Source organism: Phlebotomus argentipes, unplaced genomic scaffold (genome assembly GCF_947086385.1).
Source record: "Phlebotomus argentipes unplaced genomic scaffold, Phlebotomus argentipes genome assembly contig_15, whole genome shotgun sequence".
NCBI classification, from domain to species: domain Eukaryota; kingdom Metazoa; phylum Arthropoda; class Insecta; order Diptera; family Psychodidae; genus Phlebotomus; species Phlebotomus argentipes.
In genome coordinates, this window is record NW_026776181.1 from 16,018,567 (window position 1) to 16,034,997 (window position 16,431).

General features: G+C 38.2%; 5 protein-coding genes across 7 annotated transcripts in view; 4 read left to right on the forward strand and 1 right to left on the reverse strand.

Annotated features, from left to right (window-relative positions):
• Positions 1-278: 278 nt before the first annotated feature.
• The window catches only part of LOC132261454 (carbonic anhydrase-related protein 10), a 63,401-nt gene continuing 47,248 nt past the window's right edge, over positions 279-16,431 (reverse strand). For 2 of the 3 annotated variants that reach the window (XM_059760280.1, XM_059760279.1), the window contains 6 exons: positions 16,076-16,141; positions 15,905-16,001; positions 3,765-3,919; positions 3,538-3,672; positions 3,363-3,414; positions 280-2,117 (listed from right to left, as the gene is read on the reverse strand). In XM_059760280.1, coding sequence (XP_059616263.1) covers positions 2,038-2,117; positions 3,363-3,414; positions 3,538-3,672; positions 3,765-3,919; positions 15,905-16,001; positions 16,076-16,141 — 585 coding nt within the window. In that variant the 3' untranslated portion in view covers positions 280-2,037. Of the gene's footprint in view, positions 2,118-3,362; positions 3,415-3,537; positions 3,673-3,764; positions 3,920-15,904; positions 16,002-16,075; positions 16,142-16,431 lie in introns of all 3 variants that reach the window. The other variant, XM_059760281.1, reaches the window with a different exon arrangement.
• LOC132263398 (uncharacterized) lies at positions 4,995-7,553 on the forward strand. Its single transcript, XM_059763142.1, has 3 exons — positions 4,995-5,182; positions 5,238-5,862; positions 6,221-7,553. The coding sequence occupies exons 1-3, from the start codon at positions 4,995-4,997 to the stop codon at positions 7,229-7,231; spliced, it is 1,824 nt and encodes a 607-aa protein (XP_059619125.1). The 3' UTR covers positions 7,232-7,553.
• On the forward strand, positions 8,485-10,892 carry LOC132263399 (glutamate receptor U1-like). The gene is made up of 3 exons (XM_059763143.1): positions 8,485-8,804; positions 8,864-9,383; positions 9,879-10,892. Exons 1-3 carry the CDS (start codon positions 8,485-8,487, stop codon positions 10,890-10,892), a joined length of 1,854 nt encoding a protein of 617 aa, XP_059619126.1.
• LOC132263400 (uncharacterized) lies at positions 11,139-13,157 on the forward strand. Its single transcript, XM_059763144.1, has 3 exons — positions 11,139-12,020; positions 12,078-12,470; positions 12,531-13,157. The coding sequence occupies exons 1-3, from the start codon at positions 11,139-11,141 to the stop codon at positions 13,155-13,157; spliced, it is 1,902 nt and encodes a 633-aa protein (XP_059619127.1).
• Positions 13,444-15,415, forward strand: LOC132263401 (uncharacterized). The gene is made up of 3 exons (XM_059763145.1): positions 13,444-14,286; positions 14,339-14,731; positions 14,792-15,415. The coding sequence occupies exons 1-3, from the start codon at positions 13,444-13,446 to the stop codon at positions 15,413-15,415; spliced, it is 1,860 nt and encodes a 619-aa protein (XP_059619128.1).

Consider the following 16,431-nt stretch of genomic DNA (forward strand, 5'->3'; position numbering starts at 1 on the left):
GATCCAAAGTGCATCTAAAAAATTGATTGAAAATTTATTCACGTCAAAATTTTTACTGAAAACTTCAAATATTTCTGAAAAACTGCTTCTCTGATAGTTTTCAGAATCATAAAAGTAAAGATTGTGTCAATTTTTGGGTCAAAGACGGTCTTAATTTGAGGTTATGATGCTTTAAGCGGTTGAAAAAGTGCTTAAAACGAACGTTTTAAGCACTGCTGAAGTTCTGGAAGTGTCTGGAACACGATTGTACACTGTTTAGCCGTATTATCTCCCCCTTGGGGGAAAACTGACAAACGCCGAGAGCTTTCAATAATGCAGCATCACATTAAGCTCAATTATCCAATGCTTCCAGTCATCAAAGAGAGATTCTGCAAAAATTTCATTTATTCTTCTGGTTCTCACCTTTCCACTAAGTCCAATACAACTAACTATAAATTACAGTATTTCCATAATGATTTTTCTTCCTTTTTTTCTTTTTTCTGATGCGCTGAGCATTCGAGAAATTATCCTTGGAACTTGTCTTGGCTACAAAAATCTCACATCAGCTCACTTTTGCTCTTTAGTTAACATTTTACAGGGTCTCATATACATAATTCATGTCCATTAATTTAATTATCTTCTTTAGGTATTAAGTGTCCTTTATACAGCACTGCGACTCGCGCGTCGACAAATTGGTTAATTCATGTAGAAATCCTTTCTTCAATGTGTTTTTTTTTTGACTTTTTATTGTATCGAAGCACTTTTTCTCGACTATTTATATACTTTTTTCTTTAAGGATTAATTCATTTATTTACATTTTCACTCGGGATTTCTTTGTCTATACAACAGAAAATGGGGGGCAAACTTCAACGATTTTTAATACCTTCTTTTAATTCTATTCCGACGGGTGAATCGAAAACTATGAAAAGCTTCAATTTTTTTTTGGAAAGCTTGAGATTTGTTCTGCAACTGAAAAAATTTTGAGATTATCTTTTTATAGTTAGAAAATTGTTCCAAACCATAGAAATGTCCTAAAATATTCTTAGATTTTGAATAAATATAATTTTTTTCATATCTTTTAATTGTTTTCCACTTGAAAACTGCTAAAAAATTTGATTATTTTGAAGTTGTTTGAATAAAATGTGCTCGACAATTTTACCAAATTGCAATAAAATCAACAGAAAAATTCAGAAAACAATTATTTGAAGGTATTTTGGGGATTTTTAGGTAAATTTTGTGAGTTTCGAAGCGATATTAACACTAAATTTTCAATTTTCTCCCTTTTTTTTACATAGTTTTCTATTAACCCGTCGATCCATAAAGTGTTCAATAGGAGCAAATCTCTTTTGTCGCTAAATTTTCAATCATACGTCAATGAAAATCAATCAAATGCGTTCAGGGAAAACCCATTGGGTGGACCAGAAATACAAAACTTCCCTTTCCCTCTCTTCTCTCTCTTTCCCTCTCTTACGTATATTTATGTTGTTATGCTGGAGTAGTTTGATTAGATGTTAAAAGCTTCAAAAAAATATGTCCTGGTAAAGTTGATTGATCCTCTAGATTAGACGTTGAAGGAGTTTTGCTGCCTAAGAAACTGCTGAGATGCAGAAAGTTTTACATTTTATAGCGTCTTTTACAGTTTTTTTTTCCAACTTCATTCATCAATTTAATAAATATATAGAGAATAATTTATTGTCCACCCATTTTTTTTTAATGCATTATACTTCTTTTCTATATATATAAGTACTTGTTTTTCTACAACGAGGATTTCCTTCACCGCACAATTTTTTCTATATATGTATGTAAATAGTTGTTCAGAGTTTAGTTATACTCTTACTTCCACCATCTCTTAAACCGTATATAAACTACCTGGTAATTGTATATATAAAGAATAAGAGCTATTATTAATATTCACTTTTGTCTCTCTGTCAATAACTGGTGTAATTTATCCTCTGCACGGCTCAAAGTATTAGTTTTAATTGTTGTTTATTGAATAATGGACTCCATCACTGTGGCTGATGTCTCTCTGGGCGAATGCCACCCCTTGGGGAATGCGTTCTAGTGAAGTGAGTGAAAGATTGACTCGGAAAAACCACGTTCTCGCCCTCGAAGTGTTATCTCGGCTGTCCATTTGTTTGCTATTGTGGCAAAATATTATTACAATCCATCCATAAGGTGTGCACACTCACAATAACTCGCAAGAATGCGAGGGGAAAAGTCAAGGGGTGAAGAGCACAGAATAAAATATGTTTTTTCACCAAGATTCTCACATCCCAGCGAACACAGGCTACTAAATCGCCAAAATTGAGCTTGATAAAGCTGATTTTTGTGCTATTATACTTAAAATCCATGCCATTTCAATAATATACTTCGTGATTACAACACTCAAGTTAATTGTATAAATAGCGCCATGAAAATCTTCCTTCAATAGTAAGAAATTTACATGATTTCTGATCTTTAAGGCCACAAACATATTTTTTTATGACACGAGAAACCGGATGAAGGGAAGGCTATGGAAGTTGGACTTCCTGATTTCTTGCTGTACATGCCTGCAAAACACCAATCCCTGCCCAATTGGTATCCCTGGATAACTTGTGGCGGGAATACCACTGTCATGGCGGCCTTCTCCTCCTGACAAGATTCTCACTGCTAGCATTATGTGACAGTAACGCGAAAAAAAGTGCGATACTTCTTCTTATAGTATTTGGAACTTCATTGCTAAGTTTTTATCAGAAAAAGCACAAAATTTAGCACAATATTTAGCGAAAAAGAGCAGGAAAATTCGGGAAATTTTTGAAAATTGATGAAGAATTAGCTGAAATATGTTCTTGCGATCGCTGAGTTCCATTTCAATCCTTCAGCTTAGAACTTTTTGTTCAAGAACTGCTCAAATTTTAGCACTTTTTAGCTGAATTAATTGCTTTTTTCTATAGACATTTGGTTCGCTGGGATTTGCGACCTTATTTAATAATAGAATGTTTAAGTTTTCACTGGAGAAATTTGAGTGCTTTATTTGTGTTTCGAATCCAGGAAATTCGCATTGAAACACTAGCATTTTGCATGGGGAATAATTAACTGGGATCATTTGGGTGTTGGATGGCGTCAAAATGCGATTGGAGAGTCCATAAGCGATTCCCACACGTGAAGGTGTGAATTAACAATTCATTTGGAAGAATTGACTAAATTCGTGACAGCGCTATTCACCCCTGGACGGCATTAAGCCCTTGACGGGATTGAATATGGCGAGGCCTGAGTATCATCAGTGAGATTAATTGGATCAATTGAAGTGGGGATTTAGTGTGAGTACAAAACACAAAGGCAACTTTTTGTGCCATTCATCAAATGTGGAGAAAATTAATTAAATGCTCAACGCCCAAACTCACCTCTGTAGTACATTTCGCGTTGCATTGTTGGACAATTTTGATTTTGATTCTGCTGCAATATTCATCGTCGGCATGGCGGCACGAGAAGTGAATGAGAAAATGCAATTTAGTGAAGAGAGAGAGAGTGGCTGAAAAATTAATTGTGGGAAAACAATAAAATGCTCGTGTGACCAACCTTAGAACTATGCTGGAAGTCTATGTTGGTTCTCACAGTGCGATGATGCAGTGGCTGAAGCGGTCTTGCATTATTTCCCAGCGGAGCCTTGGGTGTGTGCTCAGAACCCTGCATGAGTCGCCTGAGAGCGTATAACTGTTGGGAGGGGGGGGAGAAGAACAGGTATTGAGAAAGTCAATTTTCCTTCCATTACTCCAATTGACTCCGCCAATTCGACAGTCTCTCACCTCTTGCTTTGTTATGTAAATTGGCTTATTTAGAATAATCCACACGGTGCTCTCCCAGCAGCCGGGATGCGTTGTTGATCCTTCGTACGTCATGAATTGCTCCGTGTTCGGCAGGAGAGATCGCAGAGAGATGTGGCGAATTGGTGTGGAAGTTCCTGCCAAGAGGGCACAACTCAATTAACTCTCAAACTATTCATTCGACGTACAAGAATGTTATGCAAAGGTTGAACACAATTGCAAGCAAGGAGAAGAAACACAGTTGATATTTTTTCAAAAAGAGGAAAAATATGCGCTGCCCTGTAAAAACAGTCACGATGGAATCTCGTTGGAATTCCGCCAGACAATCCATTATGTCTTGTGGGATTTTCTATAGAAAATTCCACTATCTTTCCTGACTTCTTGATAACATATCTTTTTTCGTGGAAATCCTGCTGAAAGATTGTTTGAAGTTTCTTTTAGGGTAAAAAAGACATAAATTGACGGATTTTTAATTGATTTTCCTGAGGAAATTCTGCCAAAATATCTTTCCAAGTTCTTTCAAGGGTGAAACCGACATAAAACGAAGATTTTTCCGTGAAAATCCTGCTGAAAGATTGTTTAAAGTTCCTTCAAGGACGAAAAATACATTAAATGACATATTTTTAATGGATTTCCCTGTGGTAATCCTCTTGAATAGCATTTGAAGTTTCTTTAATGACAAAAAGGAGATAAAACGACAGATTTTCAATGGATTTTTCTGCAAAAAAAAACGTGAAGACATCCAGCAAGACGCCTAGAATATTTGCCCAGGCTTTTGGGAAGAAAGATTTCACCGTGGGGATTCCTGAAGGAATCCTGTAGATTATCTATTGGGCTCTAGAGTAGCAATATGGAAGAATTGTGATCAGTGGATTGTGTTTTTACTGAGCGTTCATCGGCCAATTTAGGGATGATTAGGAAAATGCATTAGACACAGTTGTAATTAAACATTGAATTTCGCGTGTTGGACGATTAAATCAGATCATAAATTGATAGAAAGACACATTTGCTGTTTATTTATTCACAACAGTCACGACGGTAACTTGCAGTAGACATTTGCTCTCACAAGTCTTCACAATGAAGACTCTTCTGTTTTCCTTGCTAATCCTCGCGATTGCGTCAAACTCCATTAAAATTCCGGAACCAAAATTTGGCCATCCTTTGTCAAAATTACTTGCATCCGTCATAATTGATTTCTACGCAGAACAATCAATGCAATTGTCAATAACCAGAGCGGATAAAAATCACCAGAGTTACATTTATCAGTCGGGAATCATCAATGAAGTTCTGTACGAGACGAAAGACAGAATTTTAATTCGTCAGGAGGCTTTTGATAGACGTGAAAAGGATTTCGCACGATTTTACAATGTTCTCGTCTGTGACAGCTACAAATCCTTCAAGTGAGTCTTATTTGTGAAGTCATTTGATGTCCGTTTGAAATCTTAATCATTGCAGTAAGATTCTAGATGTGATGAGCGTTGAAACGTACGATTATACTGGATTTTACACAATAATTATGACTGGAATTGCGGACAATTACACGGAAATTGCTGGGAAAATGTTGGAAGAATTCTGGCTGAAGAATATTGTGAACGTGAATGTCGCAACTTACGCCAAGAATGACACGGAAAAGGCCATCATGTACACCTACTTTCCCTTCACGCCTTCGCACTGTGGCCGAGTGAAGCCGGTCGTTTGGGGTGTTTTAGAGAATGGAACCTTCACGACAAATGGCTCCATCTTCCCGGAGAAAGTAAACAATTTGCACAGATGCAATCTCACTGTTGGAACCTTTGACTTCCCGCCGTACATGAAACTCACGCCGCACGGGAATGGCAGCTATTACTATGACGGATTCGAAGGCATTGTCACGAGAGTTCTTGGGCAGCGCCTGAATTTCTCCTTGATCCTGAAAACGGACGACGCTCGATGGGGTTGGATTTCAGAAGATGGAAAGAATTCAACAGGAATCGGCGGAATGGTAAAGAATTCAGCCTGTCTAAGAGCGACCACAGACTTGCGGGTTACCCTCGAATCGACGGGAACTGGGATCAATCCTCCGTGGATGAGCTTGGAGTGTGTAAAGCTCAGATCAGCCATAATTCGTGGCTGAACTGACGCTGTACGCACTCAGAAGTTATTCTTCTTTGTCGACACTAGCGACAATTTTGCTTCGTTTGCCGCTGTCAGCTGTCAATTGATTTGTTTATTTTATCAAAAAGCGTGAAAATTTACGATAAACTTGCGAAAATGGCAGATTCGCAGAAGAATTGAATGATTTTAGTAGCTCGGGAAATCATTCGCAAGAGATCCGCCATTTTGTCCGCTTGGGAACCCCATAAATATCGTTTGAACCTTCGATATATCGAGGGATCAGCCGCAAGTCTGTAAACGCTCTAGCGCATGATCTGAATGAGGCTTCTTAATTGACATTTCAGCTTCTTCGTGGCGAAGTTAACTTCACCGTTGGCTCCTTCGCTACCACCTACGCCCACTATGGCTTTCTAACTACCACCATTTCCTACCACGCCACATCCCTAACCATGTTAATACCGCCTGGCAGACCTTACACGCCCTTGGAGACGCTCTTCCACCCCATGAAGTACATCATCTGGAGCTGTATCGGATCGATATTCATTGCGTCTGCTGTACTTGTGGCAGCCACGCAATTCACGACGCCCCAAAGAAGGGCGTTCATCTTCGGACATGGCAATCATCATCCCTTCATCAACACCATCAACGTCTTCCTCGGCGGATGCGTGTCAGTGACGCCGAGGCGGAACTTCGCCCGATTCCTCCTAATGGTGTGGATTCTCATGAGTCTTGTGATTCGGAGCAGCTATCAAGGTGCCCTTTTTAAGATTCTCAAGGAGAATCGGAACGCTTCCGCGGCAGACACGCTGTCGAAAATGCACAAGCAAGGCCTGAAGATATACGGCGTCGATAGCTTGAAGAAGTACTTCACCACGGAACCCTACAACAAAATGTACGTTCCTATCTCTGCGCAGGAGCTGGACGATTATCGCGAGAGATCAAGCTCGCCGGATTTTGATGGAGTCGTTGTGACGCCGGCTCTGAATATAGCTTACTTGAACGAAAAGCACTCCAATGAACATGTCCAATATCGACGAGCCAAGGAGCAAGTTGTTACGCTCTATTATTGCATTTTCCTGAGAAAATATTCCTATCTAATGAAGCCTTTCGACAAGGAACTGTGGAAGTATGTCGAAAGCGGACTCATTAATCGATGGACATCGATTTTCTACAACATCAAGTATCTCAAGGAGGTGGAGAGAAAGAGTGGTCTAAAACCACTGACCTTGGATCAATTGAGTGGCATATTTGCAGCTTATGCCATTCTATTATCGCTCAGCTTCGTGGTTTTCTTGCTGGAAATGCTGTCGCGGAAGTTACGCTTTCTGGCCCAATTATTCAATTTTCTCAATTGAGCACGCAAAATGTCCATTTCAATGCTCATCACTTTGCCTTACTCGCAGCCAAAGGGGGAGATAATATGCCTTAAATCTGTACAATTTGTTCACAACAAGACTAAGATTACATCTGACTTAAATCTGACTGAAATCTAACTGAAATCTAACTAACAACTTCTAAACTCACGTTTTCATATATTATTTTATGATTTTCATCCGCTAAAATTGTACTTTTTCGTATTTTTTTTTAATCAACAGCCTTTTATTTAATTTATTTTTATATAAAAAAAAATTGAGGTTATATTTGACTTCATCGTTTTCTTTCCTAAAATCACGATTTTCATGGAGAAAAAATACACAATTCTACCAATGAAGTGAAAATACAGTCAATTTTGACACAAGAATTTCTACTTTAAACGTTATTTAGTCTTAAATCAGTCACATAACCTAGAAAAATATGTTCACAACAAGACTAAAATCTAAATATGACCGAAAACTAACTGAAATCTAACTCACGTGTTCATACATTAATTCATGATTTTTTTTTAATGCTAAAATTGCACTTTTTCGTATTTTTCTTGATTATAATCCTTTAATTTTTTTTCAATTTCTAACTCAAAACAGCAATATAGTTTATTAAAAGAAATTGAGGTTATGTGTGACTTTAGCATTTTCTTTCGTAAATCATGATTTTCATTGAGTAAAAAAAACACAATTCTACCAATAAAGTGAAGAAAAAACACTGTCAATTTAGGTGCAAGAATTTCAACTTTACGGGTGTTTAAGGTGTCTTAATTCCATCACATAACCTAGAAAAATATGTCAAAACTAAGACTTGGTTTGAAATTAATTTCTCAGAGTAAAATAATCAACAGAAAATCAAAGTCGCGACCCAAATATTGCAAGAACTGAAACACTTCCACTTTTAATGATCTGGTACACCACTTCCGACCCTTTTGCATATCTCCCCCTTGCTCTTAGCCTTTATGGCATTTAATTTGTAGCTGTGACACAAAACTCTAATGGTTTTGGAAGGTCTTTCTATGCAAATTGCTCCTGATTAGTGTAAACAAACGTGATTAAATGCATTATAACTCGCAGATTGTTATATTTAATGACAGAGCTTTTAATGATTGTGTAAATCAGATATCAAAATCTATTCCTGGATTTATAGAAAAAAGACTGTGCATTTACTATAGTCACAACTTCTCGGCAAAGTAGAAGTTTTTCTATTAGAAAGTCTCATAATGAAAATTTTACATTATATTGCAATGTTATCAGCATTTTCAATTCCCACTTCTTGTGCTCATGATAAAACGTACAAAATTCCAATGGTGAAGTTCGGAAATCCCTTGTCAAAGGCAATGGGAGAGATCATAGCAGAGTTTTACAGTGTTAAATCTAAGCAAGTGATAATCACAAGAGCTGATAAGGACCACCAGAGTTACTTAAGGCAATCAGGAATAATCAATGAAGTTCTCTATGATGTGAAAGGGAAGATTTTAATTCGAATTGAGGCTTTTGATAGATTGAAAAGTGATATAAAACGCTTCTTCAACATTTTTGTCTTGGATTCATATGAATCTTTTAGGTAAGACACTTAAGATTTCATTTGTCTCTAATATGATAAAGAATTTCCAATTTTTGCAGGAAAATTCTCGATGTTATGTCAACGGATGATTTTGACTTTACCGGATTTTACACAATTCTTTTGACGAGTATTGAGAAAGATAACAGCAATATTGTGAGGAATATTCTACACGATTGCTGGGAACATTACATCGTCAATGTGAACGTCTTGAGCTACGATCCGCTTAACTTGGAAAGTGCTCTGATGCACACATACTTTCCCTTCGCTCCTCATCACTGTGGCGAAGTAAAGCCAGTCACAGTAGGAATTTACGAGCAGAACAGCTTCTCAAGGAACTCTTCTGTCTTCCCTGATAAAGTCAGAAATTTCTACAAATGCACTCTTACCGTGGGAACTTTCCACTTCCCACCGAACATCATAATCGAGCCTCTAACCTTTGGATCCAGCTATGTCGATGGCTTTGAGGGCGTTATTATGAGATCTTTAGGCCAACGTCTCAACTTTTCTTACAACCTCCAGATTGCTGAAGGAAATTGGGGAAGAGTTGCTGGGGAAAATTCAACGGGTGCCAGTAGAATGGTAAGGAATAAAAGACACATTTCAGTCTTTTTCACACATTTGCACATTCTTTGACTCTCTGGCGTGATCCTGATTAAGAAACTCACCTTTCTAACTGATAAAAAAGATAAAAATTCAAATCAAAGAACGAAATATCCCGAAATATGTTGAATATTAACCAAGAAAAGTCTTTTTAAATTAAAATTCAACACTATAACTTTCATTTTTCACCAGGAAAAACATTCTAAACTCGTCATAATCACTAATTTGGGGGTAAAAATGGTTGAATTGACACTTATTTCAATTTTTCGGTATAAATAACAACACCAAAATATCTTTAATTTCGTCTGTTTCTTAAGAAAAAAAAAATATTAAAGTAAAATTTAATCCGGTCATTCGCGAATATTGACAAATTATTTAAATATTTCTAGTTGCATCTCCGACATTAGCAACACCTTGCATTTCAGTGGAATTAAATAAGAAATGAATTAAGAAAATGCCTTCCTTCCTTTGCAGCTTCTGAGAGGCGAAATAAACTTCACTTTGGGATCCTTTGCATCCTCATTTTCCCACTACGGAGCATTTTCCAGCACAATTCCTTACCACGTGACGTCTCTGACTCTCCTTGTGCCTCCTGGGAGATCTTACACGGCTGTGGAGAGACTCTTCCTGCCCATGAAGTACATCATCTGGAGTTGCATTGCTGCGTGCTTAGTTTTGGCAGCAATTGCTGTTACTGTTGGCAAATTCTTAAGTCCCGCGAAAAGAAGCTTTATCTTCGGCCAACGCAACAATTATCCCTTCATCAACACCATCAACATCTTCCTCGGCGGATGCGTTCCAGTTGTTCCGAGGCGGAATTTCGCCAGATTCCTTCTGATGCTGTGGATCTTCGCGAGTCTTGTGATCCGAAGCAGCTATCAAGGCGCCTTGTTCAGCTTCCTGAAGGACAGCAGGAATGTCACAGTTGTGGACACGTTTGAGGAAATGCTCAACGAAGGCTTCAGGATTTATGGAGTTGAAGGATCTCGCAAGTACTTTGATTCACTGACTCGCTACAAGAGTATGTTTGTCACCAAAAGCTCTGAAGAAATAGAAAATCTCAGGTTCAGGATGGCGGATCATGACTTCAAAGGCGCCGTTGTCACAACTGCCTTAGTCGTGGCGTACATGAATGAGAAATACGCCAAAGACGGCATCAGTTTTCGCGTAGCAAAAGAGCAAATCATTCAAATGTACATTTGCATCTACGTGAGAAAGTATTCGTACTTAACCAAGGCCTTCGACGGCGAACTGTGGAAGTATATTGAGAGTGGACTTATTAATAAATGGTCTTCGCTCTACTATGACATGAAGAACTTAAATATGGAGTCACAGAAAAGTGCTCCTCAAGCTCTGAACATTGATCAATTGAACGGAATATTCTTGGCTTATATTTTATTTATTTCTCTCAGCTGTTTGGTTTTTGTACTCGAAATTCTGTCGAAATATTCAGTGATTGCTAAAAAACTTTGTAATTTTATCAATTAGCTTTATAGTGACATTAAAACGCATTAAAGCTTCACTTACGACTCGAATTAGTAGAATAAAATGGACAGATTTACTTTTCAGGCACTTTTTCTCTACTTAAAAAATTGTACAACACTGAAAAATATTATCCTTAATGAGTTCTAATAAAAGCTTAATGGAATTGTTAGATGAGGTGTTTGGAATGATATAAAAGGAACTTGCTTTAGTCCTCTGAAACATTTATTGTTATCCTTTGCAAGTGGAAAAATGGAAGTTCTGAACTATTTCATAATCATTCTTGCCTTCTTAACAAACAACATAAATAGTGTTGAAGATTCACAAGGCGAATTAAGACTTTCGGCAGTGAAATTCGGCAATCCTTTATCAAGATTAGTGGCTTTCGTGATTGAAGAGTTTTACAGGCAAAAATCCACGGAAATCTCAATCCTTCGAGTGGACAAAGATGCTCAAAGTTACATAATTCAATCAGGAATCATCAACGAAATCATTTATGATGTTCGAGAACCGATTCTCATTCGCCTCGAGGCCTTTGATCGACTGTCAACGAAGGAAATCGACGTCGGAAGATTCTTCAACGTTTTCGTCCTGGATTCTTACGAATCCTTCAGGAAAATCATGGAAAACGTCACTCTGGAAGCCTTCGATTTCCGCGGCTTCTTCACAATCGTCCTGACGAGTGTTGAGCGGAATTACACTCATTTGGTCACGAGGATCCTGAAGGATTGCTGGGATTTGCATGTCGTGAATGTCAACGTCGTGACTTACGATCCTTACAAAACGGACAGAGCTTTCCTGCACACTTATTTTCCGTATAAACCAGAAAAATGCGGACAAGTGAAATCCGTCATTTCGGGAGTTTTTCACGAAGATCACTTCATTAACAAAATAACGATTTTCCCTGACAAATTCAGTGACTTCTATGGATGTCCACTGACGATTGGAACCTTTAATTTTCCTCCATACATGATGATTACGTCCATGGATAATGAAAGCTATTACTTTAGTGGCGTTGAAGGCATCGTTGCTAGAGTCTTAGCTCAGCGTCTTAACTTCACACTTAAATATAAATCATCCGAAGATCGTTGGGGAAAGGTACAGGGTGAGAATTCAACAGGACTCAATGGAATGGTAAAACTGACTTTTAAATTTTATGTAAAACCGTAAATGAAGTTGTAAAATCGATAGCTTTTCAGAGGAGAAGTGGACTTCATTGCAGTCTGCTATCCGGCAGTGATATCTGATCAAGACTCTCCAGTGGCCAGCACGATTCCTTACATTATCACAAACCTGATCCTTATTGTTCCCCCTGGAAGGAGTTTAACGGCCATGGAAAGGATTCTGTTTCCGTTTAAGATCACGGTTTGGACGAGTATTTTGGCAGTTTTTATCATCTGGACAGTTGTTGTGATTTCCAGCAAGTTTCTGCCTGTCCGGAAAAGAATCTTCATCTTCGGGTTTAACAACCATTTTCCGTTCGTGAATGTTATCAACGTTTTCTTGGGCGGAAGCATGCCTTCGAGTCCGAGGCGGAACTTTGCCAGATTCCTTCTGATTTCCTGGATTATTCTGAGTTTAGTGGTGAGTTTAACGATCTTGAATCCTAAAAACTATCATAAATTGTGGATTTTTAAAATGCAGGTCCGGACAAGCTATCAAGGAGCTTTGTTTGGGTTCCTTAAAGAGAGCAAAGGCCATTTGCACGTGAACTCCATCGAAGAAATGCAGGAAGAAGGTTTCAAGATTTACTGCACTGAGGAATTAGCGCGTCACTTTCCATTAAAGCAAATGTACGGCTCCATGCTTGCAACTACAGATAGCAGGAAAGCAGAAAGCTTCCGGAAGCAAATAGTGGACAATAGTAGCTTCAAAGGAGCCGTGATTTCCACTGAATTCACGCAGTCGTATTTGAATCAACAGCTTTATCGAAAGGGCATCAGATATCACAGCGTTCGCCACGAAACATTACTTTATCCTGTGTCGATAATCACGCAAAGATATTCACACCTCTTGAAGTCCTTCGACACTGAGCTGTGGAAACTCATAGAAAATGGTCTCATCTCAAAATGGGTGTCAGAATTCTATGATAGCAAATACGTCAAACCTCAACCTGATAAGGGACTTCATAAGCCTTTGACAATGGAACAAGTGCAAGGAATCTTCTTTATCTACTTCATCATGATCGGTTTTAGCTTTCTGGTTTTCTTGCTGGAACTTCTTTCTCAGAAATGCACGTTTTTGCGGCAATTTTTCAATTTCTTCAATTGATTTCATGCAACGAAATTCATGCTTTATGCTCGCAAAAGCAATAATTGAATAAATGATGCTGAATTGACTTGAGGTAATGAAATGAAATCATTTTTTTCACACTTCTCTAATGAAGAACATTAGGAAAAATCCATATTCAGCTTTTAAAAAAATGCGCATCAATAACGAATTATTGCCCTAATGAGTTTTGATTCATAAAAAGTTAATGGAATTATGTAGTTTGGAACATGTTTCGATGTCTCGTGACACACATTGTTGTGCTGTTTGAGTGAATCAAAGTGGAAAAATGAAAGTTCTGCATTTTGTCATTGTTATTCTTGCCTTCTTCACAAGGATTTTATTTATCAGTGCTCACAAATCCAGAGATTTGACAGTGAAATTTGGCAATCCACTTTCAAGATTAGTGGCTTTCGTGATTGAAGAGTTTTACAGGCAAAAAACAACGGAAATCTCAATCCTTCGAGTGGACAAAGATGCTCAAAGTTACATAATTCAATCAGGAATCATCAACGAAATCATTTATGATGTTCAAGAACCGATTCTCATTCGCCTCGAGGCTTTTGATCGACTGTCAACGAAGGAAATCGACGTCGGAAGATTCTTCAACGTTTTCGTCCTGGATTCTTACGAATCCTTCAGGAAAATCATGGACAACGTCACTCTGGAAGCCTTTGATTTCCGCGGCTTCTTCACAATCGTCCTGACGAGTGTTGAGCGGAATTACATTCATTTGGTCACAAGGATCCTCAAGGATTGCTGGGATTTGCATGTCGTGAATGTCAACGTCGTGACTTACGATCCTTACAAAACGGACAGAGCTTTCCTGCACACTTATTTTCCGTATAAACCAGAAAAATGCGGACAAGTGAAATCCGTCATTTCGGGAGTTTTTCACGAAGATCACTTCATTAACAAAATAACAATTTTCCCTGACAAATTCAGTGACTTTTATGGATGCAAATTGACAATTGGAACTTTAAATTTGTCTCCGTATTTGATAATTAAATCGTACGAGAATGGAAGCTTCGATTTCAGTGGTGTTGAAGGTCTTGTTGCAAATAACTTAGCTGACCGTCTTAATTTCACACTTCAGTTAAAATTATCCAACGTTCCTGAACTTCACGATATGGTAAGTCTAAGTTTTATCCAACTAAGAATCTTTTCTATTGGGAAATTGGTAGCTTTTTAGGGGAGAAGTGGACGTTATTGCTGCTGCATATCCATCGAGGATTCCAGCTCGAGGATCACTATTGTCCAGTACGATTCCTTACTTCTTCTCAAACCTAATCCTATTCGTTCCGCCTGGACGAAATCTTACGGCCATGGAGAAGATTCTGTATCCTTTCAACATAACAGTTTGGACGAGTATTTTGGCAGTTTTTATCATCTGGACTGTCGTTGTGATTGTCGGCAAGTTTCTGCCTGTCCGAAAAAGAATCTTCATCTTCGGGTTTAACAACCATTTTCCGTTCGTGAATGTTATCAACGTTTTCTTGGGCGGAAGCATGCCTTCGAGTCCGAGACGGAACTTTGCCAGATTTCTTCTGATTTCCTGGATTATTCTGAGTTTAGTGGTGAGTTTAACGATCTTGAATCCTAAAAACTATCATAAATTGTGGATTTTTAAAATGCAGGTCCGGACAAGCTATCAAGGAGCTCTCTTTGGGTTCCTTAAAGAGAGCAAAGGTCCCGTTCTCGTCGATTCGATTGAAGAAATGCAGGAAGAAGGTTACAAGATTTACGGCTCTCATGAGATCTTACGCCAATTTCCATTTCGCACAATATACGGATCTATGTTAGAACCGACCGAAAGCAGAGACATTGAGCGCCTCCGGATTAAGACGCTGGACAGAAGCTTCAAAGGAGCTATGATCGGAACGGAATTTGCTCTGTCTTATCTGAACCAGAAGTTTTTCCTAAAGGGCATCAAATATCACAGCGTTCGCCACGAAACAATTCTCTATCCAGTTTCAATGGTTATGCAGAAGTATTCACATCTCGTCCAGGCTTTCGACACTGAGCTGTGGAAATTCAAAGAAAATGGCCTGGTTTCGAAATGGACTTCGGAATTTTACGATAGTAAATTCGTAAAGCCTCAACCTGATCAGGGACTTCAGAAACCTCTGATCTTTCGTCAATTGCATGGAATCTTCTTGATTTACATCGTTATGATCGGTTTTAGCTTTCTGGTTTTCTTGCTGGAACTCTTTTCTGGAAGATTTACGCTGTTGCGGAGATTTTTCAATTTTCTCAATTGATTCCTGTCACGAATCCCGAAATTCATCCCCACATTACCTTCGGAAAAAGGAGCTGCGGTTGTTTTCAATGCCTAAAAATTGCTTTTTTTTCCTTCCTCTCCTTTTCCAATAATCCGATTATCTATGACTCCCTTCGGTCGCCCTGAATAATTCCTCCCCAATGTGGATTTGCAGAAAGAGGAGCTTTGAGGGGCAAATGACTGACAAAAGCACTGTTTTCAAAGTGATTCTCCTAAAGCACATCGGCTTTGTGTGTCAGACTGATATTCCCGTCAGGATTTAGCCACTCTTTCAGCGGATTTTACCATCCAAGCCCAGAGGGAAAAAACAACGAGAAATCAATCATAATTCACCCATATTTTGACGAATAACCCAAAATATTATCCGCTTTAGAGAATGTGTTTGTTTTCCACGGCATTTTTTTCCGCACATTTGAAAAAATATCCATAATGTTCTATTTGGCTGTGAATGTGAATTTAAGGCACTTACCTTTGTATAAAACTTTATTAAAAGTACTCGTTATAATTCTAAGTTCAGGATTGGGCGTATCACCAATTTGGACCATCAGTGAAATTCCAACGATTCCCTGCAAGACATTCATCGTGTCAGCGATGGTCTATCAAGGATGGAAAGGAGAAGCTGTTTATGGAAGATGCTTACTTGAGATTTATGTTGTGCCTCTGACATATTGCGATACAATTCCTTGTTGAATCCATACAACTGAATCTGAAACGATGCAATAAACGGGTGTTTTATTGAATTGAAGCCACATTTGGGGGTGGGATAAGGTGGAGACAAGGGGGAGATAATATGCCTTGTACAATGCTTCCAAACACTTCAAGAACATGAAATTTGAGGTCTGTTTTCACATTGATTCCCAAATTATAATGGATTTCTTAAGGTTTCATTCGATTTTTGTATAAAAATAGGCTTAAAACTGCTGTTTTTGGACATGTTTTCTGATCATAACCTCAAAATATCACTAAAAAATCTTCAATAACTCCGTTCGAGAACTT